The following is a 27981-nucleotide window of genomic DNA, read 5'->3' on the forward strand; positions in this document are numbered from 1 at the left end:
CAGGGAATTACTGTGAGGAAGCTGGAGCTTCAATTGGACTAAGCTGCTTCATTATGAGCTCAACTGATGTGTGGGGTCTCAGACAAAGCAATTACACTCGTCCCTTTCATGTTCTGTATATTTATCAGAAAGACTGATGTAAGGTCTGTGCTACTGTGTCCATTTGAATGGAATATATAACCGTAGGGGTTGTGTCATTATAATGCCATAGGGAAGATTCTCTACAAAATGGTCAATGCAGTAATGAAACCAAAGAGAGAGTGAGATGTCCGAGGTGGTCTGCGAACCCTCAATGGTGTGGACATTGTTTTGATTATACGAAGACAATTTATGTGATGGCTAAAATGAAAAGAAAAGTCATTTTAATGAAAGCAAACATTTTATACCTCCACTCAAACATGGCAGTACAAAAATCACACATGTATACAGTAGATGTCAACTCCTCTCCTCCATTCAGCAGCACCTTTATCCAGTGATCTAGAGACCATCCCACATTTTAAAAAACTATAGTATGCTATGGTATATATACTATAGTATTAAGTGTAGTGTTTTTGCAGACTGTGTTTACTATAGTAACCTGTAGCATTTACAGTTAACTATAGTATAAAGACCGTCATAAAAGAAAAAGTGTAGTATATACTATAGTAATTAATGCAAGTGTTTTTGAAGATTGTAGTATTTACTGTAGTGTTTTTGCAGACTGTACTTTACAATAGTATTTACTGTAGTGTTTTTGCAGACATTACTGTAGTATTTACTATAGTATTCTTGTTTTATTATCTTTAACATAGAAGTGGAGGCTTTTTTCCTTTATCTATTGGGGAAACACTAAGAGAGCTAATTTTCCATAGCCTGTAGGTAGGTAGGACTGGGGTCTGAACGGATAGTTCAGAGCTTCTGCTCTTTTCTATAACCTGTAGGGACACACAATTATAGGTGGCACAAATTGGGATATGGGGGAGGGTAATGGTCACGGTATATGCCAATTAAATATTGTAGTATTTAATATAGTGTTTTTGCTGACATTACTGTAGTATTTACTATAGTATTCTACTGCATACTACAGCATTCTATAGTAAGGACTACACATGATCGAAGGATACTACAGTGTGTAGTATATTATAGAGTTTACTACACAATTATATAGTAAGTACTGTAGTATTCTATAGTAAACTGTAGTATTTATTCATGTGAATGAAACACAGTACTGTTTGAAGTCTCAGACCATAGGGCTATAGACAGTCACACACACTTGCATAGCGAACTGTCTCCATACACACCCCTGTCTCATGTTAAACTCTTCCCTATCCATCACACTGTTCCTTTTTCTAGTGCAGTTCACGACATACAGAGTTTGAAGGCTTGGAGTGTTTCTCAAACACACACCCTGTGGCCAATCCGTAGGTGGGTAGTGATAAAGGTGGTCTGAGGCGAGGCTGTACAAAGTGATCTGCTCTTCCGGGTTGGCTCACGCCTGGAGCAGCTGTCCTGTAAGGGCAGGGCTTCTGTCCCGGATCAGAGCACATGACATCTGGGCCACCTTCTCCACTGACCGCCCCCAAAGTGTAGCTTCCTGCAGCATCCACATACAGACAGAGAGACACTGTGAGGATCCTGAGTGCAAAGACACAAAGAGATGATGTTTGGATCGTCTGCATAATCTGATCCACAGACAGACAGAATGTGCTGCTGCATATCCTGATCTATCAAACCAATCACAGTGTGGAGGATCTCCTCCACAAGTTTGACTGTTCAAATACAATACACAGCTCTTTGAGCTCCTTTAGAACAGACAAAAACAGTACAATCCACCAAGTATACCCATGGGTGTTCAGACACACACAACCTGCTGGGATCACACCAGAAGCCTTGTGATTGACAGATACCACGACTTACACAGGACGTCCCATGTCGAGTCCATTGTCTCTTAGGAGGATTCCTCCCTGGAAAAGCACATTCTCCGGTGTTGTAATGCCTACCGCATGTCCATAACATTGGCCAAACAAACATTTGAATTCTCCTAAATCAAATTTTGTTAAGAATTCCCATTTGCAGGGTGGGTGGGGAAATGATTGTTGCCCACATGTGATTCGATAGCGAGTTCAATCAACAGACGGAAGCAATTTGAAAAGAGAGCACTTCAAAATTAAACCTCTATGACTTTTTTGTTTTTCAAAAGTGCTTTTCTGAATTACAGGTCCCGTTGCACTCGTAAGCCCAGGCGAGGGCATTCTTTACAGTTTACAGTGCATGATATTGGACAGATCTGCAGCAAACCACACGCTCAACTACAGACAGAATGTGTGTGTCTGATCTAACCGACTAGGGTCCCACTGCTTTTAAAAAGGCAGACTCTCTAATGTTGTGGTCATTTGCTTTCGTGATTCCTCTGTGCCTTGTGTTTTTTTCAGGCTGCCTGCGAATGCCTTTCGTAATCGTCTTTCACTCCCTTCTCCATTCCGGACATCAGTGAGTGACTCCCGGTTGGGGTTAGTAGTTGCTTGATGAGGCCTCAACGTTGGGATAAGTCTAGTTTCTGTATTTCAGACCCAGCAGTGTTTTAGAGAACTATGGCGCTGCCGTCCTGTTCCACCACTGATCTGAGATCTGAGGGGGATCTCTTGGCATGTACTCTACTCTATTCAGCCTGGTCAATTTCACATTGGACCTCGTGGGTTTGAATATCATCCTAGTCACAAAGCATTGGAAACTGTGATGAAATGAGATTTCATTAAAATACTTACTACTTCACGTTTGAATTTCACGTTTGAATTTATTTGAATGATTGTTAGTGACTACTCGTTTGTGAACCTATAGTGCTTAATCTATTGCTACGGTGTCCATTTTAGGACAGACTCAGAGTCACAAGGAGTTAGATTCTGCACTCCTCTCCCAGTGGAATGATGTGTAATTGGAATGTTGTTTGATTTCATAGGTGTAAAATTGTAATAAGAAACATTTCTAATTCAGCCCTTCCTGGGTATTATTCAGATGAAACGTTATCAGTGACCAGACCTAAAAGACGTGTAGGGGTGCAGGCGAATGTACGTGGTGAGGTATGAGAGTGCTCAGAGCGGTGAATCAGGCCTGGCCGTGGTTAATGTGACTGAGCACTGGGATCCAGAACTCCTGGAATAACTCCCTAATCAGAACCAGTGTTGGGGAGTCAGATGACAAGCATTTTCCACACCAAAAGGGGTTCCGAGGCTACAACTGCTGCTAGACGGATCAGCAATGATCTATTGATTAAAGCATAATGGAGTCAAAATATGGTAGGTTTGAGCAGGTTCCAGGAGTATTTCATTTCAGCTTTTCCTGTGTTCGCCTAATATGTTTTTCTGTTTACATTTGGCCATGGTTTTAAGAAATCAGAAAAGCGCAGGGAATGAAAAAAAATGAGGCTCTCCTGCTTTTCTTTAAGATGTACCAAAGTCATTGCTATTTTATTTAAAGGAATACTTCGGGATTTTGGCAATTAAGCACTTTATCTACTTCCCCAGTAAGATTTTTACCTTTATTTAACTAGGCAAGTCAGTTAAGAACAAATTCTTATTTACAATGACGGCCTAGGAACAGTGGGTTAACTGCCTTGTTCAGGGGCAGAACAACAGATTGTTGGTGGATGTACTCATGGACACCATTTTTATGTCTCTGCATTCAGTATGAAGGAAGTTGGAGACAATTTTGCGAGAGAAAGCTAACTAGCGTTAGCGCAATGACTGGAGGTCTATGGTATCTATTAGCTTGCTAGCAGTTTGCATCAAACTGCACACAGATATAAAAATGGTATCCATGAGTTCATCTGACTCTGGGGAAGTATATAAAGGGCTTCATTGCCAAAATCCTGATGTATCCCTTTAATTACTTGTACTTGGCAATGCAGCCTGGTTTCAAAGACTAGACGTAACATAGTAAACGTAATTCCGTTGGACTCAATTAGTAAGATATGTTTGGTTTGGTATGGCTACATAAGACAGATGGTTACTTAATTAAGGTCAAAACTAAAGTAGGGTGGTTGGTCTGGGAGGATGGGGGTGATATAACGCGAACGTCTAGCAACCCAATGGTCACGAGTTCGAATCTCGTCACGGACAATTTTAGCTACTTAGCAACTAATTAGCATGTTAGCTAACCCTTCCCCTAATAATTTTAGCAAATTCTTCCCCTAACCTTAACTCCTTTAACCCTTCCCCTAACCCTTTAACCTAACTCCTAAACTTAACCCTAACCCATCTAAAGTTAGCCAGCTAGCTACAGTAGCCACCTAGTTAGAATTCGTAACATATCATACATTTTGCAAATTCGTAACCTATTGTACGTTTAGCAAACACGTAATATATATAATACGAATTGTAATTCATAACATACGAAATGGATGATGGACATCCACCAATTAATACATACGAAACATAACATACTAAATGGAGTGTCTTAGATTTACATACAGAATAAGAAGAAATGCTCTGAGACCAGGTTGGGCAATGAGGATGGGGGCCAATACATCTGTGAGCAGTCAACAGAGTATGGCAGCAAATGTACTTTTTTACCCCAACGTTGACTGGATATTCCACCATAAGAGAAATACACGTTAGTTTGTCAGCGATTGGGAGCCAAAGCTTTGCAAGAAATCAAAGCATTCTAGGAAACCTGATTGCAACTCTTCCCCTTTATTTGCACCATAAGTAAATCACTAATACATTATTTTCTCTCTCTCTCGGTCTTCAATCTAATTCAGAAAAATAGCTTATTGATAAAGGCCATGGCTATCAGTTCATCACACAGAATCGATTCCAGAATGTTCCATGTGTTTGAGGCATTAGTGGACTATGAGTATGATAAATGCTAATTAGTCCATTATTTACCACCCAAGTGCATTGTCTAAGGGAAAGTCCGGGAAAGCATTAAGCGTATAGTGTCATGTCATGGGCTCATTTGCGACAGCTACAATCCCAGCCCTAACCACCAAGCTAATGATCACTCCCCTTAACAAGGTCTGTTTGGTTATAGGCGCAGCATGACAAGTCTAACTGCTGGAAAATAAAAAAAGAAAGGAATACAAAAAAAAGAGAGGAATCAAGAGAAAGCAACTGGAGATCACCAAGGAGGATTAACATTTAAAGCCCTGTCTAAACCTTTGTGTTAAATTTTTCCACTTGGGAAATACTTCATAACAACGCATTATTAAATCAACTAGTCACTCTCTAGTACATGAGCAAGAATTGAATCCCTTTGAAGTCACTACAGCTTTGAGCAGACAACTGTCGCTGGCTGTTGCCAACTTGAGCAATTGGGGGAGAAAGGCCTGGTCAGGGAGGTGACTAAGTACCCGATGGTCACTCTGACAGAGATCCTCTGTGGAGATGGGAGAACCTTCCAGAAGGACAATCATCTCTGCAGCACTCCACCAATCAGGCCTATGGTAGAGTGGCCAGACGAAAGCCACTCCTCAGTAAAAGGCACAACAGCCCGCTTGGAGATTGCCAAAAGGCACCTAACGGACTCTCAAATCATGGGAAAAAAAGATTCTCTGGTCTGATGAAACCAAGATTGAACTCTTTGGCCTGAATGCCAAGCGTCACGTCTGGAGGAAACCTGGCACCATCTCTACGGTGAAGCATGGTGGTGGCAGCATCATGCTGTGGGGATGTTTTTCAGCAGTAGGGACTGGAAGACTAGTCAGGAACGAGTGAAAGAGTAGACAGAGATCCTTGATGCAAACCTGCTCCAGAGGACTCAGGACCTCAGACTGGGGTGAAGGTTCACCTTCCAACATGACAACAACCCTAAGCACACAGCCAAGACAATGCGTGAGCGGCTTCGGGACAAGTTTCTGAATGTCCTTGAGCGGCCAAGCAAGAGCCTGGACTTGAACCCGATCGAACATCTCTGAAGAGACCGGAAAATAGCTGTGCAGCGACGCTCCCCATCCAACCTGACAGAGCTTGAGAGGATCTATGGAGAAGAATGGGAGAAACTCCCCAAATACAGGTGTGTCAAGCTTCTAGCGACATACCCAAGACTCAAGGTTGAAATCACTGCCAAAAGTGCTTCAACAGAGTAAAGGGTCTGAATACCTATTTAAATGTGATCAGTTTTTTATTTGTAATACAATTTTATTTTTAACTGTTTTTGCTTTGTCCTTGTGGGGTATTCTGTGTAGATTGATGAGGGGAAAAAACAGTTTAATCCATTTTAGAATAAGGCTGTAACGTTACAAAATGTGGAAAAAGTGAAGTGGTCTAAATACTTTCTGAATGCACTGTATAACTGGTTTCAGATTGAAATGTAGGCCTATCCGATGACAGAAAGAGGAAACCGAGTCATAAATAATGGCAGCTCACTCAAATTACTCTGGATGGGCCTGACAGACATGGCGGGTACCTCTCCTGACCCTAGCTCACCCACTAAACTTTCCTGTCATTGGCAGAGTGTCTGTCTGTTCAGTGCTCCCCTCTTCGCTTCTTTCCACTGCTGGCACTCCAGGATGCATAAACTCCTCTCACTAATGAGGCCCTATCTGGCCCATTGTTAAGAACACATGCACTCAAGTCACACACGCACACTCAACAGGTCCCTGTATATAGTCATGGTATTTTCCACTCCCTGTATATAGCCATGTTATTTTTACTCGTAATTGTTATTCACTGTGTATTTATTCCTCGTGTCACTATAGGGCCTGTAAGTAAGCATTTTACTGTTAGTCTACACCTATTGTTTACGAAGCATGTGACAAATAACATTTGATTTGATTCACTTGCTGAGAGAGAGGGAATCTGAAACGGGGGGGGGGGGGGGTCATTTCTCCATGTCTCTAGCACCATCTAGTCAGACCCAATAAAATGTCCTCCAGGGCCGAGGTGGTTTTCCATTGGCTCTCAGTCTCACCATGTCTTCCAGAGGTTTAATATGGATGGGGAAAACAGTTGGTTGGGGTGCAACACCACACACAAATGGGCCTCCAGTATCTCTGAGGCATAGAGAAATGCTGAGACATGTGGAATAGAAAGACACCTGACTTGGAGAAGAAGTAAGTATTATAAAACAGGTACTTTGGATTCTGGATGCTGATTGGCTGAAACAGTATACAAGTAATGATTGCACTGTAATCGATGCTTCTCAAATGCCTGATCTAAATATGTGTACCAATAAATACGTATACACACTAGGTATAGTGCCCACCTGTGTTGTGGGATACAATGAAAAGTCCCAACACATGTATCTGAGACCTAGTGCTCTCACAACAAGGGTAGGTCCATTTTTTGGGACATTTCATATTAACCTAGGGAATACGAAATTAACCCAAATGAGCTTGACATATGCAGCATTAGACTAAAACCACAGAGCACTTTGATAACGGAATATAAATAGAATATATTTCACCGATATTACACATGGGGTAACCTCACTTTCCACTTTATCATGACAGTCTGCCATGGACTTTCACATAGAAAATCTCCCTGACAAAAGTCCATCATTTGTACATATTAGTAGGAAGTGTCACAAGTTAAACATGCCATATGTAACCCAAGAGCAGAGCATACATTTACACTCATATAAAAGTTACTCCTCTACAGCAAATCATCCACACCTCATATTTTAATACCTAATACCTGTTCCTTCTACATGGACATGTTCACTTAAAAGGGCATCGACAAATTTACTTAGAATAGGTATCAAAAGTTAGTGACATATTGGATAAACACAAATGCTCTCTCGTGAGCACGGACACACACACACACACACACACTAGCCTTGTTATTCCAAACTGAAACCACACGTTTACAGAATGGAACTACAAATCATTACGGAATCTATTTTTACGTACTGTTTAAGAGGAGGATTTTGACAGGAGTAAGACTATGCCTCTTTGAAAGAGGAGAAAACATCAGCAGACCACACAATAAGCAATCCTTTGAGTACTAGCTAACTTCACTTTTAAAAATGCCACAGATGGGATCAACCTTTCCATCATGGAAGCAGAGCTGTGTATAGCAGTCCACCGCCACACATGAAGAGGCTCTTTGAAGCTTTGGGTTTTAGCAATTAGGAGTTTTAACAGTGACAATTTGCACGCCTCTGTCATTTTGAGATCTCAAGCCCCGGGGACTAGCTACCGAGGGCTCCCACTTCAGTTCCCTTCATGGATTGCCAATGGAGCTGGAGTCCTCAGTAAAAACAGCTCATGGAAACACTTTCAGTAGCGCCGGGCCAAGTGTCCTGGAAAGAGTTGTTAGAATCACACTACCCTACGAAGAAATCGTCCAGAACGGCCTGTTGAGACATACTGCATGACAAAATGTTTGGGGCGCATTGTAATGTTCTTCTTTGCTTGTTGTACCGTTAGCCACGAGGGCAGTATCAGTTTCTGTGGGCTGTTTCAAACTCTTCCATGAGCAGATCCGCCTTGCTAAAAACGCTGAAACATTTGCTTCTTGTTTATTATCGTCTAAAATAGTAGGCTAAAATAAGAAAAAGTTGTATAAGAAGCTCTCCCCAAATGACCTATGAGGTGAGTCCCGTTGGTACAATATGACTGGGGACGCGCGCACACACACACACACACACCCCCCCCCCCCCCTTTGGTTTAAAAGGATTGTGTTTCATCCTTCTGACAGCATGTCCTTTTCTTGGTATTGAGGACCCACCACCCCCCTCCCCTCTAATTCTATGGGGAGGCGATAGCTAGGGGCTAAACAGACAGAGGGGGATAGCAGGTCTGGTTAATGTCTGGTTCAGAGACTTGATATGAGCCCAAACCTAACACCCAAGATTTGGAGTAATTTCATCCAAAGTACAGCCTACCAGGCTACTGCTTGGGCCATGCTAAATTAGGAGGATCCAACTCAACAGTTAAACCATTGACTTGGGATTAGTGATTCAGGCCAAAGGGTCTGGAGGTCAAGAAATGTGACAGCCCGCTGGTCAATGATTTTAGGGTGAGGCGTTGAATGTGGCAAGGTACCAGAACGTCTGCTGCACTTCATTTGAAAACGACACGCACTGTATGAGAATTCTTAAGTGCGTCGATGTTTATCCTCCACCACTTGTGTGGAACTTTTGCGAGTCTCCTCAGACTTTCCAGACAAGGAAAACCGCACTTGCATTGATACATAGCTGCTTCTTAGACCCCACTGACACAACAATTGCTGTTGCACAAGCTGCTCACAGTACAGCGAGAAAACTCACTTTGAAAAGGGGTTTCCAAAATATTCTGACAACCACGGTATGTATAGACTTCCCTTTGACTAACCAAACAACAAACCCAGTCAAAATGGGACACAGAGCATTTCAGCAAAGAAAAGAAAAAGGAAGTCTGTGTTTCCATAGGGTCTTTTCAGAATGAATGCTGTGTTATTTCAACAAGCTCGAGTGAGTGAGTGATGACTTGAATTTGGCCCACCGGCAGACATACCTCTAAACAGTAACCAGGACAATGACTCTTCAGTTATAGAGGCATGAAGACATGGGGAGGATGTATGCACTGGGACATACCAACCTCCACCCACACAAACACCCACCCACCCACCCACATACATACACAGACACACACACCTCATTTGGTTATGATAGTAGAAAGTCCCCATATTACAGATAAACATGACACGGTCTGTATCGTAGGACATCTTAGGTCAAATACAGGTACTGGTATTTTGCTCACTGACACCCCAGACATCCCAGACATGACACACCCTGGACTTAAACCCAGTACATCCTGGTCACGGCTTAGCGTCCTCACTTCCACTCCAAACACGGAGGTAGAATGTAATCGCAGACATATCTCCCATAAGCCAGGCATACAAACACCGGTGCAACAATGTGTTTCTATATTTCTGTCAAAACAACGGCATCTCACAGACTAAACAACGAGGGGATGTGCAGGCCGTGCGGCCTACCAGATGATGAGTGTGAGACTGAGTGGGCAGGCAATGGGCCGTGAAATTGATATCAAAACACTTCACAAAAAAAAAAAAAAACAATAGGTGTTTGAGACAGACGCATCACTGATTTCAATCAAATCTAAACGTTTGGAATTGGACTCCATTCTCATCACCTTCAAAGATACAGTATCTGTAGGTAAGATGTTCTAACATTGTAATCACATTCAAGGATTACTGTGAGGATTTTCCACTGCCCAAAACACACAATACCATATCACAGTGAGGTCTTGCCCCCAATGAAGACACAAGCACACATCTGAAAGGTGAACACTTCTCAAAGAAGCCTTAAAAAGGAACATGCAAAGCAAAAGTGTAATCCTTCCAGTGCCATCTCTCTCACACAACATTATAAAGACGTGTTAACTCTATCCGCCAATACTGTGGGTGGTCAATACTGTGGGTGGTCAATACTGTGGGTGGTCAATACTGTGGGTGGTCACAGCGCACAAAGCTAGTGGTAAAGTAAATTCACATATGAATACACTTTGACGTTCTTTGCCTGAGTATATGTTTACAAACTAATTTAGAGAGACCTGGAATGTATTAATCCACTATAAAAGAACATATCCTTTTGTTTGTAATAGTTCCCGTAGTTGGAATGCCGTTTCCCCGATTGGGACATCTAAGTCAAGTCCTATCACTGAGAAAACCCATTGCTGGTCTATTTAAAAATCGCCCAAATCAAAGCTGAGTAAACAGTGCTTTTGGTATGTCTAAGTCCTCCCTAGCCAAACTCCTGCGGTTGAGTTTCACACATACCAACACACATCTGGCGCACTCTGGGCACAAAAGATCAAGCTTGATATCCTGCAAGTCTCCTGGGTCCACATCTTCCCAAGGCCCTATGGGCACTGGTGCACTATATAGAGGAAAGAGTGCCATTGGAGACTCACCCAGGGGGGTTCTTATCTTGGTTTCCCCAGGGATCCACAATAACAGTTACAGACATCATTATGAGAAAACAAAAGAGAACAAATTAGGCTTATGACAGGGGAAAATACTGTGTGAATGAGTGGCTGCATATTGGAACATAAATCTGATGCTAACCATTAGAAGATCTACAGAAGACTGGCCAAATCTGTCAGCGCTGTCGGATATGTTATTGGAGTGACGCAAAACAGTTTTCACATTGGGGTTGAGTTTTTGCAAGCACTTGATTCACTTTATCTATGGTTCATTCAGCCGTGCACTTTTCCTATGCAGTGCCTCAAATTATACAGTACACTTTTTCCAAACCCTGGTACAAGACAGATTTCAAATCAACAGAGCGAACTAACTATATGTATTTGAATTACTGTTTTAAATTACAGTTTACCTCATTCCTTGCATTCTCACCGTGTCAGTGTAGGTCCTTCTCTAACAAAGATAAAATAGTGCTTACATTTGTCCTGTTTCATTGTATGTACAAGTAGGTAACCTGTACCAGTGTGAGGTTTGAAATGGAAATGTGTTTTTTGCATATCCCAACTCCTCCTTAGACACCCTCGTAGACTGGGGTCACGGCCAGGGTTCAGCCATTATTCATGACGACCCTGGAGCAATTAGGGTATTAAGCAATTAAGTGCCTTGCTCATGGACAGATCGACAGATTTTTCACCTTATCGGATCGAGGACTCAAACAAGCAACCTTTTGGTTACTAGCCCAATTCTCCAACCGCTAGGCTACCTGCCACCCATATGAAAGTACTCTTGAAGGGTGCTACTCAAGATCTATAACCCATCTCAGTTACCACAAATACACGTGGCATCTTAGCCCAGGAGAATTGTTGAGCTGTGGTTGAGGGTGATTGGGAGCGTGCCCGAAACCACAGTGGCGGTGGTCGTCCCATGATCCCCTGTGACATCGGTGAGGGTGCACGTCCAGGTATGATTATGAGAAGGGTGTACAGTTTCGCCTGCCTGCCATGCGGACGGTGGACCTAAACAGGGAAGAGAATAGACCTATAAAGCCTTTCCTTTTTTCTTTCTCTCGCTTTTCTCTTTATTTTTCTCTTCTTTTCCAGGGGCTAATCTCTTCTCAGGTTCAAGGTAATCCTGGTCAGGGATCTTTGAGAAGGAAACGCGGGGCGGGTAAACATCAGGGCTCTCACTGCGGGGATTAGAGCGCCCATATATCACTGTGACAACCCTCTTTTCATGCGGTGACAGTTTTCCAAGACCCTGCGCTGGGGGGGATCCGGTGACACTTCCTATCGCCGCGGCAGCCATTGATAGGGGATACGATCAGTTTTCACACCGTCAGATCGGTTTACTGCACTAGAGCGTCTCCCAACTCTCACCACGACAACTTCAGCCAACGGCTTAAATGGTCTGAGTGTTCAGTGTTCACACATCATGGCACACATGTCAGGTGTGCATCTTTGGTCAGGTAGAATAACACCATCGCAACAGGTCTGTGGAGGGGCTTTGATCACAGATCTTTCCACAAAGGCGGCAGTTCATTGTCCATGACTCCATTTGTTCAGCTTGGGAGAAATCTTTACCTTAGGTAAACATAGGAATGGTTCAGCCATGCTGCGTTCCAGCTGTGGGTGTTGCCTTGAATAACATGAAACCACAGTCATGGCTCCTTTAAGTAGATCAACTTTGGCTCCAAAATACATTTTCTGAATGCCAATGAGTTGGGGATGAAGAAATTCATAATTTTTATACACTTAAAATGGCACACATTTATTCATCTTTAAAGCTAAAATACTACTAAAATTGCCATTAATATGTGCAAAAGTGTACTGTGGCAATCCATTCTACTGTAGATAAATATAACTCAACCCCAGACATTCAGTTCTCCATTATCCTGTACTGACTTCAGGGTGTGTCTTGTATTCCCCCAGTATGATACATAACAGAAGCATTTCAATTATCTCCATTATTGTTCTTCTCTATCCCTACTTACTGTGGTTGAGAACAACCATTCATTTAACACCAAGTGTGAAAACACTTAGGGGGGAACAAGAGCTGTATGCTGTTAAGCAGGTAATTTTGGGGTCACATTACCTCAGACGTAGACTACATTATATTTCTCCTTCTCCTCCTCTCTAAGGACAAAGTCAATACTGAGCAAAAACAGAGAAACAACAAGAACATTTAGTTTTGGGGGGATATGAAGAAGCGCAAGGGGTCAACAATAGATCCCTGCGGGACCCCGCATGTAATATCAAAGACATAGTCTCCTAATGCAACAAAACATTGTCTCCCAATAAGATATCAGTTAAAACACTCCATTACCGGTCCTGATAAATATACTACATGGCATTCAGGTTGCAGAGTATACAATGAAGCAATAGTGAAAATGTACTCCACTATCACCAGACACCATCAGGTAATTTCACTTGCAACTTTCTCTTGCTGCAGTAGGGGATCTACACTACCGGTCAAAAGTTTTAGAACACCTACTCATTTAAGGATTTTTCTTAATTTTTGTACTATTTTATACATTGTTGAATAATAGTGAAAGCATCAAAACTGTGAAATAACACATATGGAATAATGCAGTAAACAAATCAAAATATATTTCATATTTGAGATTCTTCTTTGCCTTGGTGACAGCTGTGCACACTCTTGGCATTCTCTTAACCAGCTTCATGAGTAGTCACCTGGAATGCATTTCAATTAACAGGTGTGCCTTCTTAAAAGTTAATTTGTGGAATTTCTTTCCTTCTTAATGCATTTCAGCCAATCAATTGTGTTCTGACAAGGTGGGGGGGGGGGGGGGGGGGTATACAGAAGATAGCCCTATTTGGTAAAATACCAATTCCAGCGCAAATAAGCAAAGAGAAACGACAGTCCATCACTTTAAGATATGAAGGTCAGTCAAAACCGAAAATTTCAAGAACTTTGAAAGTTTCTTCAAGTCGCAAAAACCATCAAGCGCTATGATGAAAATGGCTCTCATGAGGACCGTCACAGGAAAGAAAGACTCAAGAGTTACCTCTTCTGCAGAGAATAAGTTCATTAGAGTTACCAGCCTCAGAAATTGCAGCCCAAATAAATGCTTCACAGAGTTCAAGTAACAGACACATCAACTGTTCAGAGGAGACTGTGAATCAGGCCTTCGTGGCCGATTGCTGCAAAGAAACCATTAATAAAGGACACTAATAATAAGAAGAGACTTGCTTGGGCCACGAAGTACGAGCAATGGACATTTGATCGGTGGAAATTTGTTCTTTGGTCTGGAGTCCAAATTTGAGATTTTTGGTTCCAACCGCCGTGTCTTTGCGAGACACTGTGTGGGTGAACGGATGATCTCCGCATGTGTATTTCAAACCATAAAGCATGGAGGAGGAGGTGAGATGGTGTGGGAGTGCTTTGCTGGTGACACCGTCTGATTTATTTAGAATTAAAAGGCACACTTAACCAGCATGGCTACCACAGCATTTTGCAGCGATACACCATCCCATCTTGTTAGGGCATAGTGGGACTATCATCTGTTTTTCAAAAGGACAATGACCCAACACACCTCCAGACTGTGTAAGGGCTATTTTACCAAGGAGAGTGATGGAGATGACCTGGCCTCCACTAATTCCCGACCTCAACAAAATTGGGATGGTTTGGGATGAGTCGGACCGCAGAGTGAAGGAAAAGCAGCCAACAAGTGCTCAGCATATGTGGGAACTCCTTGAAGACTGTTGGAAAAGTATTCCAGGTGAAGCGTGTTGAGAGAATGCCAAGAGTCTGCAAAGCTGTCATCAAGGCTAAGGGTGGTTATTTGAAGAATCTGTTTAAAACTTCTTTGGTTACTACATGATTCCATGTGTTATTTCATAGTTTTAATGTCTTCACTATTATTCTACCATGTAGAAAATATTAAAAATAAAAACCTTTGAATGAGTAGGTGTTCTAAAACTTTTGACCAATAGTGTATATTATAAGCAAGATAATGTGTTTCATTCCAGTCAGTGAAGGTTTAAAATAACAAATCTCATCACATTCGATTAGATTCTTGGGTGACATTTCACCCCGCGTTCTCCACAGTGGAATTATTGCAGCAGTCCCATAGAATGGCCAAATGTCTTGGCATACGAGGAAATTAAACATGACAAAATCTATCCTTACAAATGTCAAAGGGGAAATCAGGCGAGTCTCCAACCATAAGAACGACTGTTTTCAATATGATATTTGAGACTGGCAAATACAGAGAGTAGGTTTACTGATCCTTATCGGGTTCTTACAACAAGAATCCCTCTACATGACTAACTAAAGAATTCCATCTCTAAACAGGGGAATTCAAGAACACCAAAAACAACATTGCTATTTAACATTTCGTTTAGAGAGAAAAACACACAACAAAACAATCACTGACTTTCAATTTTTGTTATAATTACAGTGTGAATGTGTCAGTGAGTGCTTGGCTAACAGTCATAGATCAATACATGTCAATTTGTTTTCACACAATGGTAACGTAAGGTTTGCTCTATGTAATGTACAGTATAGGAACTCTACATGCAATCTTGGTTAGGTTTCCCAGTCACGGAGTTACAATGTCTGATTGAACAGGGCCTTAAGTACATTTGGGATATTGTATTAAATTACAATTCATTAAATACTGTCCAGCCCTTTGGGTGATATGAAAATGAAATAACACAGAAGCAATGAGTTTAAGTTGGAGATGTGCAGTAACATAGATATATTTGTACATATCTGGAGGCCAGGTGGACTGAAATAGGGAGTATTGGCAACCCTTTTTGACAAGTATGAATAAGCCCATCTGGGAAGAATTATCCTCAATATAACAGAAAACATATCACAGTGATTTATGCAAGGTCTTAGTCGGTGTTCCACTATCTGATAACGATAAGCATTTTCTCATAAAACTGGAACAGGAATGACTAATTAAGAGCATCACTCTCCATAGGTCAGTGGAAGACTCTGGCATGCTGGGAATCGCAGACCAAAGACAGAAACAACTGATAGCGCAATCAAACTCGCATGTGAAGTAGGTGCATCACACGCTTCCCCGTAAAGAATGCAAAGCACCTTGTTTTAATAAGATGACACGTTGACGTCAAAGACCGGCCGCCGCATGTTGTCGACACTCCAAAAAAAAATGGAAATCCATCTTCACTCCATTACTCAGGTTGAATCCCTCCTAGCTAATGCTGACACGGCTAAAATCAAAAGAGATGGCTGAAACCTCTCTCGATCTGCCCTGAACAGTGAGGTACTGCCATTGGTTTGCGATGTGTTATTGCTGCCAGGAAATTGAAGCTGTCATTTGTCCAAATAGCTCAATCTATAACAAACACGAAGCTCACTGGCATGTATATAAATTGTTGCACAAACAAGATTGCAACTATTATATAATTATTTGTATTGTTGTTGGTTTTTTTGGAGGGGGGGGGCTTTTCTATTGTGAGAACATCTGGCTTTTCTGTATCCTTTCCAGCTGTTGCGACGTACTGTTGTGGGTGAGCGCAACGTAGCCACAAGCCAGCAGTAATCCAATTGCTTCAGTAACACATATCCCGCCATCTCTAATCCCATGTTAGGAGTGTTTCACGTTCATATAATCATGTAAATTCCGACAGAAACACATTTCAGGTCAACCACATCAACCCTGACAACTCCAGTGAACTTTTGACAGGCCAATGGGGAACCTCAAACACCATCCAGAGCAGAGCCTTCCCATGAGACACAGCTGAGGTATGTATGCAGTAGGGAAAACACTTGAACCAATGTGTGTGTAAGTGTAGCATGGCTTTTTCACACTTGGAGGACATCTTTATCCCTTGCATGTTTCTTTTATTAAAAACAAAACAGAATATCTGTCTGGATGGAAAGGTTAAAAGGTTATATTCCACACAAGTAAGCACAAGAACAAACACACACATCCAACATCTAACACAGACAGAATAATTAGCCTCAAGTCCAAATGCACGAGGAGGCAAGACTCTGGAACAAGGACCTACACAGTTCTCATTGTGTTATGTTAGGCTTTTTTGAAACAAGCATTCCAGGGGGGGCTCTAAATCCATTTGAGCAGGATGTAAGACCAGGAAAATTGAAAAACAATAACAAAACAAGGGGGCATACCTTTGAGTGATGAAGCTGGATGCCATAGACTAAAATATTTCCGAGCTTGGCTCCTGTGGCGAGCTCCATCATGGCCGCCGGCTCTCCTCCCATCGGCTCGCTGGCGGACAAACCGTCCTCCGACACGTTCAAATAAACCTATCAAAAGAAGCCACGCCACACCCAGTCAGACATGCATAACGACACTCTCTTACAGAGACTTAGAGAATGATTAAACCTTTGGATCAATTAAAGCACATTGTTCAAAACACTCCTAAGAAAGACGTGCTGCGAATGAACAAGCATGTTTATTTAAGGTCCTAGTTTGGGAGGGATGTTGGAGGAGTGTGTTGTGGTATTCGGGGTAAACGCACGTCGGATAGGGCTCTGGGAGGTAGTAATGCCTCTGGTTCAGGTGGAAAGGCCTCACGGTGTTAATGTAGATAGATGGGCCCATCTTAAGACAGCATTAACCAGCACAGATGAGTCACTTAGTGTGTCATGAATGGGATGTGAAAGCATCTACACTGCTGCTGCAAAACTTAAGATTTCTAATTGGGCTGTTGACTGACGGCTCGACAGGGTGAATTCACTCCATTTATGTCTTCATATACAGGATGTGTGTTGAAAGCTCAATGTCAAATGTGTTAATGCATCTGTTATAAACCTTCTATTATACATCATTATATGACTAAGTCAAGTATTTCTTGAATAAGTAAAGTAAGTCACTTGTCATCTATCAACATCTGTTCCAATTCAAATAAGTGATATTATTGATTTGTTTTGCTGCAGAAGGTGCCAGTTTGGCTTAAGTCTAGACGAGATCATTACCAGGCACATACTAAATCAATTGCCGTGCACTCTGTGAAACTCGATTATCTCGCACTCTGATTGCCAGGTCATTGTTTAATGCTACAGACTAAGCCAAGGTTCCCTAAACCTCAGTCCTCAGGGCCCCAAGAGGTGCACGTTTTGTTTTTTTGCCCTAGCACTACACAGCTATTTCAAATAATTAACTAATCATCAACTTTTGATCATTTGAAATCAGATTTTTATTGTTAGGGTATAAACAAAATATGCACCCCTTGGGATCTCGAGAACCGAGTTTGGGAAACGCTGGACTAAGTCCTCAAGAAAGAACAACATGTGCCATCGAACGCCACTCAGATATCCCTCACTGTTGATTTTGCGTCCTCGCTTAAGACGGGGAAATTCTGAGATCGCTCGGTGAGCCAACTCTTGTTTTGAATTCAGCCTCCCACCTCACTAACTCTGTTTGGAATTAAGCCTTCCCATTATGCTGATGTTTAATGTAGGACATCCTTAAACTGCCATGAAATCAACTTAGGCCGGGAGTAAATGTATTTTAATAAAGTGCTGGATGTGGGGGGGTCCTAGGGTTCTCTACCTGTGAAAAGGGCATCTGGTCCACAGTAAGAGCTGTGGGGAAAGCTCAGACACAGATGCATTTACTCTGGTGTGGTGGAGAGTGTTGCTCCCACCCTAATGCAGCCTGGAACCTAGCTCCACACCACTGGATTGGAGCTGTGTGTGTGTGTGTGTGTGTGTGTGTGTGTGTGTGTGTGTGTACACTTGCGTGCACAGAGTTTCACTGAAGACCTAACAAGGCCTTGCAACACAAATCAAGGCAGGCGGTTTAATCAAGTTATCCTGTATGACATTTGCAATGATTAAAACCGAGTTGTTTTGAAGACGTAAAAACTCGCTTAGAGAAAATTCCAGAATGCAACTTCCCCAAGCCCAGTGCACCTTTTTCTCCTCACTTTGTTTTGGCAGTTGTGCTGTTGCCGGGGTGAAAAGGTAAAAATCACAAAAAGTAAACAGGACCTTCATAACGTAAATGTTTATTTTGGGTTCCAAATAGATAAATTTGCAGGGGGGGGGTGGGGGGGGGGTTCTACTTGGGCTGTCAAGAGTTAATGTTGCTCTGTGGTTGATATTGACATCTGAAACGAGCCAAACGGTAAGTGAAAGGAGTGAAGTGCTCTCAGGGGGGGGGGGTATAGGGTTTCTAAACAGCAACATAGTTTTGTCGGAGGGACCAGAGGTAGACTGCAAAGTGAACCTTTTTACAAGCGGAAAATGGTTGCCTGGCCATGTAGTACATGTACCTTGAGGAAACTAGAGCCTGCCTGGACCAGACGTGTGCTTTAGAAAACACCCAGCGAAAGTTCATTCACAGTGTGGGAAACCTGAATGAGACATGATAAACGTCCACTAAGTCCACTAAGCACAGACAACACCCATATACACAATGTTCTCTGTTAACACTGCTAACTCACCTTGTTCTGAATGTGTGCGATTGCTACTGGGATATTCAAACATCAGAGCGTTTCTTGGCCTTCGCAAGCGTACAGTCCATCCTTAAAGCAACATGGCCAACTCACCATAAAGCAAAGTGATCAGTAAGGGGTAAAGAGCCCCAAGCATAGAGGACTGAAGACAGTCTAATTTCCAGTACCAGAACGAGTGTTGGTAAGGCAACTCAATTCATATGAGGCTCTATTTACACATACATCCCCATGTGAACTCACCCAAATAATGACCACTGGATGCAGGAGTGCTCGGTCTGCCTCCTCCAATGCACTCAGCATTTTTCCAACTTCAGAAAAGCAAGAACTGTTGACCTATGGATAAAAAATGAAAAGCAAGTGTCAGAAAAGAGCGGAAAATTGTTGAGTTGGCTATCTGAACAGAAATTGTTTTTACGTGCATAACCTTCCATTTCCAACGTGGTAATAACAAACATAACAGGAATAACAAACGATATCCATCATTTTGAAACAGGCTTAGTTATATTATGTTTTCGTAAACTCCTGAAGTGTGAACTTACAGAAACTCGAATAAAGTTCCACTCTTTTGACAGAGATTTGGCATCGTCTCCCATCAAGTCTGAGATCACATCCACCTCCTTGAAGAAAGACACAAAGAAACATTTTACAGAAATACTACATTAAAAAGTGAAATAAACCCAAATAATGATGTTAGTTAATGCTGTTAAATTCCATTGGAATGTAGGGGAGCTCAACTACAGTCCCGGAGGGATTTCCATGCTGGTATTAATTTCTCCCTGGCACTTAATCAATTAATTTCAGCCAGAAAGTCTCAGTCCACACACCTGGTTACCCAATAATAAATGAGTCCCTGATTAGAAAGCAAGGACAAAACCAGCATGCATTACGTAGCTCCAGGACTAGAGTTGAACACCATTGATCTTAAGCTAAATTCTCTCCAAGGCTGGATGGCTCATTAGAACAAATGAAAGAGACAGGGAACCACTGCTGGGATCTCGTTGTCTCTCTGAGCTGGCAGAATGATAAAGGGTACAAAGAAGCCTGGAGAGAGAATTGTGGACGAGCCAAGTTCAATTTCATTACACTGTAAATCAAATCAAAATTCAGTGCAGTACAAAATAATAAAAGCATTTTTTGTTCACTGCAATTGTAACCACATTTTAGCTGAGTATATTTCAATAAATTTAGCCCTTGAATACAAATAGAATGAAGCTGTGTGTCCATTTCATGTCTATCTCTTCTGTCTTCCCAGTAATTCTTCCCTGGTCCTGTCTAACATTTCATACACAAGTGGAAATAAACACAGAAACAAACATCCACGCTCTGTGTTTGTCACTGACTGGGACTTGTACAATTTGAACCGTTTAGAATAACAATGACAGTTGGAAATCTAAATGGTTACGGGAAACATGTGGAGGGTTATTTGGTCCAGAAAGATAAGTCGCCTGTGGGTTCGGAGGGAAAACCATCAGTCAGAAATGTAGATTTGCAAGATTACATTTTCTGACATGATTTAAACAAGGTTAGTTGGGCATGAAATTCTGGAATGGGATGTTTGTTCAAGAGACAGGAGGTCAAGGACCAACTACAGGACACACCAGAGAGTCCGTGACCGAGGCAGAAATCAAGTTCCAGGCTGCCAGTTTCAATTCAGAAAGTGGTAAGATGTTACCACATTGTTTCCTAGTAAAACCATATAAATAGCAAGTCCTATAAGGTTATAAAATAAAGTGTTACCTATTACTTTTTCAAACTATGAGCTGCTTGTTTGAAATGCTGAGAAACTCAGACAAAGAGAAAGGATAGACAAGATTTGAATATAGTGCTGAAAGTGTAGTTCAGTGAGCTTTGTCCCGGTCCAGCCCAAGCTGTTCCTCTATCTGGCTGTGTCCATGACTAAATATCTACTAGGTCAAGGTTCATATTTTGGAAAAAGGAGTGATATAATTCATGTTCTCCAAGATTGTATTTAATCTTGAGTGAATATGAAATACTATCATATACTAAGCTCAAAATGTTAGAGATAAGGAGGTGATGGAGGTGTTCTCCCTTCATCAGATCCTCCCTTCCTATCATGACATTAATGTCTATTAGATTGGGCTCCGACACAAATTGACTCCGAGCCTAAATTTAAAAAAAAAAAATTAAAAAAAAAGAGGCAGATGTTTCAGTTGCAGCTCTAATGCATTGTCAGAATTATGTTTTAGTGGTTAAATTCCAATTCCTTAGTCTCAGGAGACTGAAATAAATGTGACACTAATAGGTTTACTTATTAATCAAAAGAATAATGAACTTAATAAAAGCTTTTTGCTTGAATAACGTCTGGGAATGTCTTTTAAAGGACAAGTGATCTGGGGTTATTGAGGAAAATACTTTTATAAACCTAAAAAAAACAACATTTTATTTGACCAACATGTACAGAACAAGAATTAAAAGTGCTAACGAGAACATTGTTTATAATATATTACATATTAAAACAATTTAATGTATATTTTGTATCTTCCACTATGATTATGGGATCACATCCATATTCATCATGCTAGGAGAATCCCCTAATCATATTCTACCCACAATAACACACACGCTGCAAAATCCTCCACCTGCACACACACACTGTCTGCTCGCCTCCAAGCTCCAGGACAGTTCAGGCTCTACCTCCCTTATCCCCTGTATTAGATTCATTAACGGCATTGATCACAAAGCTAATTCTGCCTCCTCCATTTTCTCTCCTTTCATCTCCCTCGAACCCCTGGGAAGGATGTATCTGGTCCCAGACACGCGTGCACCACAACACAACCCTACCGGCCACCCGAGTGCAGGGAACGATGGTTCCAATCAAAGCCAAAGTCTTCGGTTCCTAGGATCCCATACAGTACATCTCAGGGGTCTGCCATGCACCACGACAGCTAGATCCGCTGCCTGTTTGACACGTACTGCCTGATGAAGAGCTTGGCACTGCTTCACAGGAGGATGAGCTGTCTGTGCTTTCCCTGTATCACCAAAACATTTCACCTGCCATGCATTTCCCCCCTCTGTTATCAACTACTGAGGGAGGATGTATACACACTTTCCGATATACGTAGGAAGGAAGAGACTCTCGGTGGCAATGTGAGGACGGTACGGTGGGAGGCCGGGGGTGTCTGTTTTAAAACGTATGAGAATGGAGAAGTGCAATGTGATTTGTGGGGACGATATGGCAACCTGTGACCCCTTCACCATGACTGAGAATTAATGGGAGACATGTCTTACAGGGACAGTATGGGGAAATAGGGAGCCAGTCAACATGACGGGCGAAGGGCAGTAGTGAAGAGTCATCGCTGAGCACTCAATTAATCTGATAATTCCCATGGCATGAACTACATGACTACCATCTGCTTTCCGTTGCGCCGGGAGGTGGAGAGGCAGAGGGGGGATGGAGGGAGGAGGGTGTGGAAGCCTTCAGACAAGCTCCAATATACGTCTAACAGCAGATGGCAAGTCTAACCAGGGCCCACCCAAGCGGAGCTCACATGGTCTGGGAGAGGGGGGTTGTCGGAAGGGTGGAAGAAACATCAATGTGATGATCGAATGTAAAAATCTCACAAACATTGTAATTGTAATCATAATCATCATCATCATCATCATCATAATCATCACCATACCATGTCCAAAGCGCTCATGCTCCTCTGCAGAGCGTTGGCCAGCTCTGTAGCCTGTGCAGAGCCACCTGTGACAACACAGGCCGACTGGGAGAGAGTCTCTGAAAAAGAAAGTGTACTTTGACCACTTTTGCTCCAAATCTACGTTACTTAGCAATGATAATAATCTTTAAACATTGTGATAATTCATTTAAATCGTCACCACTCGGGATCCAACTTGATTTACGTGGGGAAGTGATGTGCCAAAGACATACACACACGAAGATGTATTCTTGCATACGCTCCCAACACACACTAACAATGAATTCATTCACACACAAAGCTCTCTTGGTATAATTACTATGCTCAATATGTCATAATCCAGTTGGTCGTCCCAGGTGCATACAGAGGTAAAGAGTAGGACTGATGACTTTATGAATGTTTCCCTGACTGTGTAGAGACCACGATGGCTCTACCGTGCCCTGACTTGTATGGATGCCGTTCACATCACAGGCTGCAAACACCCTCCCTTACTTTCTGACAAACCTAAACAAGACTTCATAGAATATCTTCCTGGGAGAACAATAAAAGACTATTCTATTTCTCGTCGACATCACTCAATTCCATTCTAAACTGGCATTGTCTAACACAGGACAAAAAAAAACTGTTGTACAGAAAATAGTGCTAACGTACATTAGGTCTATAAAGTATGTGGTTTTTCTGTCGGAAGTAAACGACGATCATGTAAATATTGCACTTAACAGTAGAAGTTGTGTATGAAAATATATACAGATACAGTCACATACCTTTGACAACGGACTCTGCTGCAGCCAGATCTCGTTTGTAGGTCACCTACAGGACAAATACAACTTAGTTTAACAACATTTTAGCATCACACCTGCTCTAAAAAGCTATGTTCATTTTTGTGAAAATATATTTAGGTTCATAGGCCTTACCCCATTACTGGCTTAGTTAAATGCTATCAAAACCATAAAAACCCTTTACTTTCAGTCATCATATCAAATAATATTACATACAATACACAATGTATGAATTCAAATCTGTACTTGTCCCTGTATAACAAACTAGTAATAAGCATACAAGCAGAGCTAAGACAACGGCCTAATTTAGACTTAAAGGCATTGTCCCAAACTGAGTTAGTGTCCCAGGCTGGCTCACCTTCCACAGGGTTGGCGGGCCCTCGATGAGCTTGGCATTGGTGCCACAGTACTGCAGAGCCAGATGAAGGCACTCGGTGCCAAACTCAAAGTCCGACTCACTGCACTATGAGGACAGGACACAAGAAACGTGGGATTGTTGACGATGCATAACAAACTGAGTTAGTTCCCCATTTCATAAACAGAGTTGAGCAAGTCTTCTGGGGACAAACAAGGGATAGGTCACAAACTCACATCGACCATAGTTACATCTAAACAGATATTTCACCTAGTTGGCTCGGGAATTCTAACTAGTGACGTTTTGGTTATTGGCCCAACGCTCTTAACCACTAGGCTACCTGCCACCCCAAATCAGAGGAGAGTTGAGTTCCTAACACTTTGGCCGAGTGCAGTGAGAACACATTGGAATCAGATTGCCGTTGCTGTAGATCGCATTGCATTGAACATTTGATATAAGCAATGAGCTCATGCCTTTTAAGATATTGTGGTGGACTACAAAGTCTAAATCAAAGTAACTCATGCTACCTGAGATAATATGCGGGCAATATTTTATCAGGATTATTTTTCTCAGGACCCTGGAACTGAAGGAGAAATTACAGGAGAAATATGACTGCGTCCTGTGGTAATTGAACCTGTAGCATTTTCTCCCGGTACAAAGGCGTGCACTGGGGACAGGATAGAGTGTCTCCCCTTTGTCTTTTCAGCCCAGAGTTCTGCCAGGCTCAATGCATGTCAAACTACAAATGTGAGGCTCACGCAGGTTTTGGGGAAAATATGTCCTACAGTGCTAATTTGACAGACACCTTACACTTTCCCAACTTTGATGGACACAAGTGGAGAGGGGGTGGGGCACTCCCCATCGTGCCAGAGCCTCTCATTTTCACAAATACACTTACATCACTACAAATTTGCCTTCATTTTCGGTGAAATGCTACTTGACTGGCCTTGACACTCTGCTTCTCTTGCATCCTGCTCTCATTTTCAGAGAGAGTTAAAGCCAAAACCAACAGGGCTCCCTGGAAATCTAAAATGTGTATGTGCCAGGAACCAAAATAACTGCAGACAAATGGGGCTCCAATTAGACCCATACTTCGGCTCTTAGTCAAGTCTTCCTACGTCCTTCAAAACACTGGTATCTGCATCACCATCTAAATCGAGCCAAGGTTGAAATAGCAGAGCTCTGAAGTATCTGGGCTGTTTGAAAAATAAATATGGTGAATTTTTGCAGTGACGGATTTGTGATGGACAGAAATTATTACAACATAAACGTTCTAAGCCTGTGTTTTAAGATAAGAATCCACACGTTTATGGTTTTGGTCAAAGGGCTGATTCCTCACAAATCTAGAAGAAGAAAAGAATATTGGAAGGATTTTCACAACATTTAATCCATAGAAGGGTTCTTTGGAGGAAGGGTTGTTGATCTTTGTATCTTCAAGCACAATTGAGAAATAATTAATTGAAGTTGGAACATGTGACATTTTGGCCTTACCCAAGCATAATGTTTCATCTGTAGGTGCTACAAAGAAAAATGTGTTTCATTTGAAGCTTTGCCGCTGGTTCTGTAATATGACTAATAATTTGATTTGAATAATGATTTTCTTACATTAATGAATATTTAAAAATGGAAACATGAATATAGAGAATCTATCATTTTTGATTTGACAAATGTTTCAATATATTGTTGAACATAATATACTCTACAGGCATATCAAAGTTCCAAAGTGGGATCTCTGCTAGTTTTGATGTTATGGACAATTGTATACAGAGAAATTGTCATAGTAGGCAATGTAACCAATCACAACCATCCTTTTACTTGTATCATTGCACATCCTGCAAATCACCAGCAGAGGGCAACTGTTTTGAATCGATTTTCACATTCACTGTTTGTAATGCTTACAAATTGGATCATAACGCAAACAGTAGAAGAGATCCCACTCTGGAACTTTGAAATGCCTGTGGAGTATATTATGTTCAGAAATAGGAAAAATGTAGCAAATCAAAAAAAAATGATGTGTTGGGGTAATGTGTTACAAAAGTATCGCATTACACTAACGCATTACTTGTATCAGTAATATAACAAGTTACTGTGTTAAAATATTGTAATACTATAAGTTACTTTTTCAAGTAACGCATCCAATACTGGCAAATTGGGCCACCTTGATTGGCAAAGTGGGACAGTTAATTATTTATTGTAAAGGAGGATAATTGAGAGAGTAAATAATATATACATGAGTAAAAAAATATATATTTGTGATAAACATAAATTATTCATACAAATTAAATGTATTAAAACACTCTTTAGGTATTTTTGTGGAACATTAATAATCCACACAAAATACTCTGCAATGTCAAAGTGGAAGAAATATTCTACCATTTGTAAAAGAAAAAAAGAAAAACACTAATATATCTTGAAGTATTCTACACCCTGAGTCAACACATTAGAATCCCATTTGGCATTGATTACAGCTGTGAGTCTTTCTGCCTAAGTCTCTAAGAGCTTTCAACACCTGGGTTGTTCAACATTTGCCCATTATTCTTATCAAAATTCTTCAAGCTCTGTCAAATTGGTTGATGATCATTGCTAGACAACCATTTAAGTCTTGCCATATATTTTCAAGCAGATTTAAATCAAAACTGTAACTCGGCCACTCAAGACCATTTACTGTCTTCTTGGTAAGCAACTCCAGCGTAGCTTTTGGCCTTGTGTTTTAGGTTATTATCCTGCTGAAAGGTGAATTTATCTCCCAGTGTCTGGTGGAAAGCATACTGAACCAGGTTTTTGCCTGTGCTGAGCTCCATTCCGTTTCTCTTTTTTTACCTGAAAACTCCTCAGTCTTTACAGATTACAAGCATACCCATAACATGATGCAGCCACCACTACGCTAAAAAATATGGAAAAGAGGTACTCGGTAATGTGTTGTATTGGATTTGCCCCAAACATAACATGTTGTATTTCAGGATAAAAAGTGATTTGCTTTGGCACATTTTTGCAGTATTACTTTAGTGCCTAGTTGTAAATAGGATGCATGTTTTGTATTTGGTAGAGGCTTCCTCGTTTTCACTCTGTCAATAAGGTTAGTATTGTGGATTAACTACAATTATTATTATTAAATGCTTTACGTATTTAACTAGGCAAGTCAGTTAAGAACAAATTCTTATTTACGATGACGGCCTACCAAAAAGCAAAAGTCCTCCCGTGGGGACAGTGGCTGGGATAAAACAAAAATATATACATAGGACAAAACACACATCATGACAAGAGAGACACCACAACACTACATAAAGAGAGAGACCTAAGACAACATAGCATGGCAACAACACATGACAACACAGCATGGTAGCAACACAACATGGCAGCAGCACAACATGGTAGCAGCACAAAACAGGGTACAAACATTATTGGGTACAGACAACAGCACAAAGGCAAGAGGGTAGAGACAACAATACATCACGCAAAGCAGCCACAACTGTCAGTAAGAGTGTCCATGATCGAGTCTTTGAATGAAGAATGTTGTTGATCCATCCTCAGTTCTCCTATCACAGCCATTAAACTCTAACTGTTTTAAAGTCATTATTGGCCTCATGTTGAAATCCCAGAGTGGTTTCCTTCCTCTCCGGCAACTGAGCTAAAAGGATGCCTGTATCTGTGTAGTGACTGGGTGAATTGATACACCATCCAAGGTGTAATTAATAACTTCACCATGCTCAAAGAGATATTCAATGTCTGCTTTTTGTCTTTTAATAGGTGCCCTTCTTTGCAAGGCATTGATGAACGTACTTTGGTGTGAAAAGTGCAAATCAATCCCAGAACATCAGCAAATGACCTTGTGAAGATGCTGGAGGAAACAGGTACAAAAGTATCTATATCCACAGTAAAACGAGTCCTATATCGACAGCCAGGAGGAAGCCACTGCTCCAAAACCAC

General features: G+C 41.5%; 1 protein-coding gene across 2 annotated transcripts in view; it reads right to left on the reverse strand.

Annotated features, from left to right (window-relative positions):
- Positions 1–360: 360 nt before the first annotated feature.
- The window catches only part of crppa (CDP-L-ribitol pyrophosphorylase A), a 32519-nt gene continuing 4898 nt past the window's right edge, over positions 361–27981 (reverse strand). Inside the window, exons 4-10 of one of the 2 annotated variants that reach the window (XM_021560368.2) lie at positions 24058–24162; positions 23685–23730; positions 22903–23000; positions 19801–19878; positions 19502–19594; positions 16968–17105; positions 361–1573 (exon numbers count right to left, since the gene is read on the reverse strand). In XM_021560368.2, the coding sequence (XP_021416043.2) occupies positions 1469–1573; positions 16968–17105; positions 19502–19594; positions 19801–19878; positions 22903–23000; positions 23685–23730; positions 24058–24162 (663 nt within the window). In that variant the 3' untranslated portion in view covers positions 361–1468. Of the gene's footprint in view, positions 1615–16967; positions 17106–19501; positions 19595–19800; positions 19879–22902; positions 23001–23684; positions 23731–24057; positions 24163–27981 lie in introns of both variants that reach the window. The other variant, XM_021560376.2, reaches the window with a different exon arrangement.

Source organism: Oncorhynchus mykiss, chromosome 2 (genome assembly GCF_013265735.2).
Source record: "Oncorhynchus mykiss isolate Arlee chromosome 2, USDA_OmykA_1.1, whole genome shotgun sequence".
NCBI classification, from domain to species: Eukaryota; Metazoa; Chordata; class Actinopteri; order Salmoniformes; family Salmonidae; genus Oncorhynchus; species Oncorhynchus mykiss.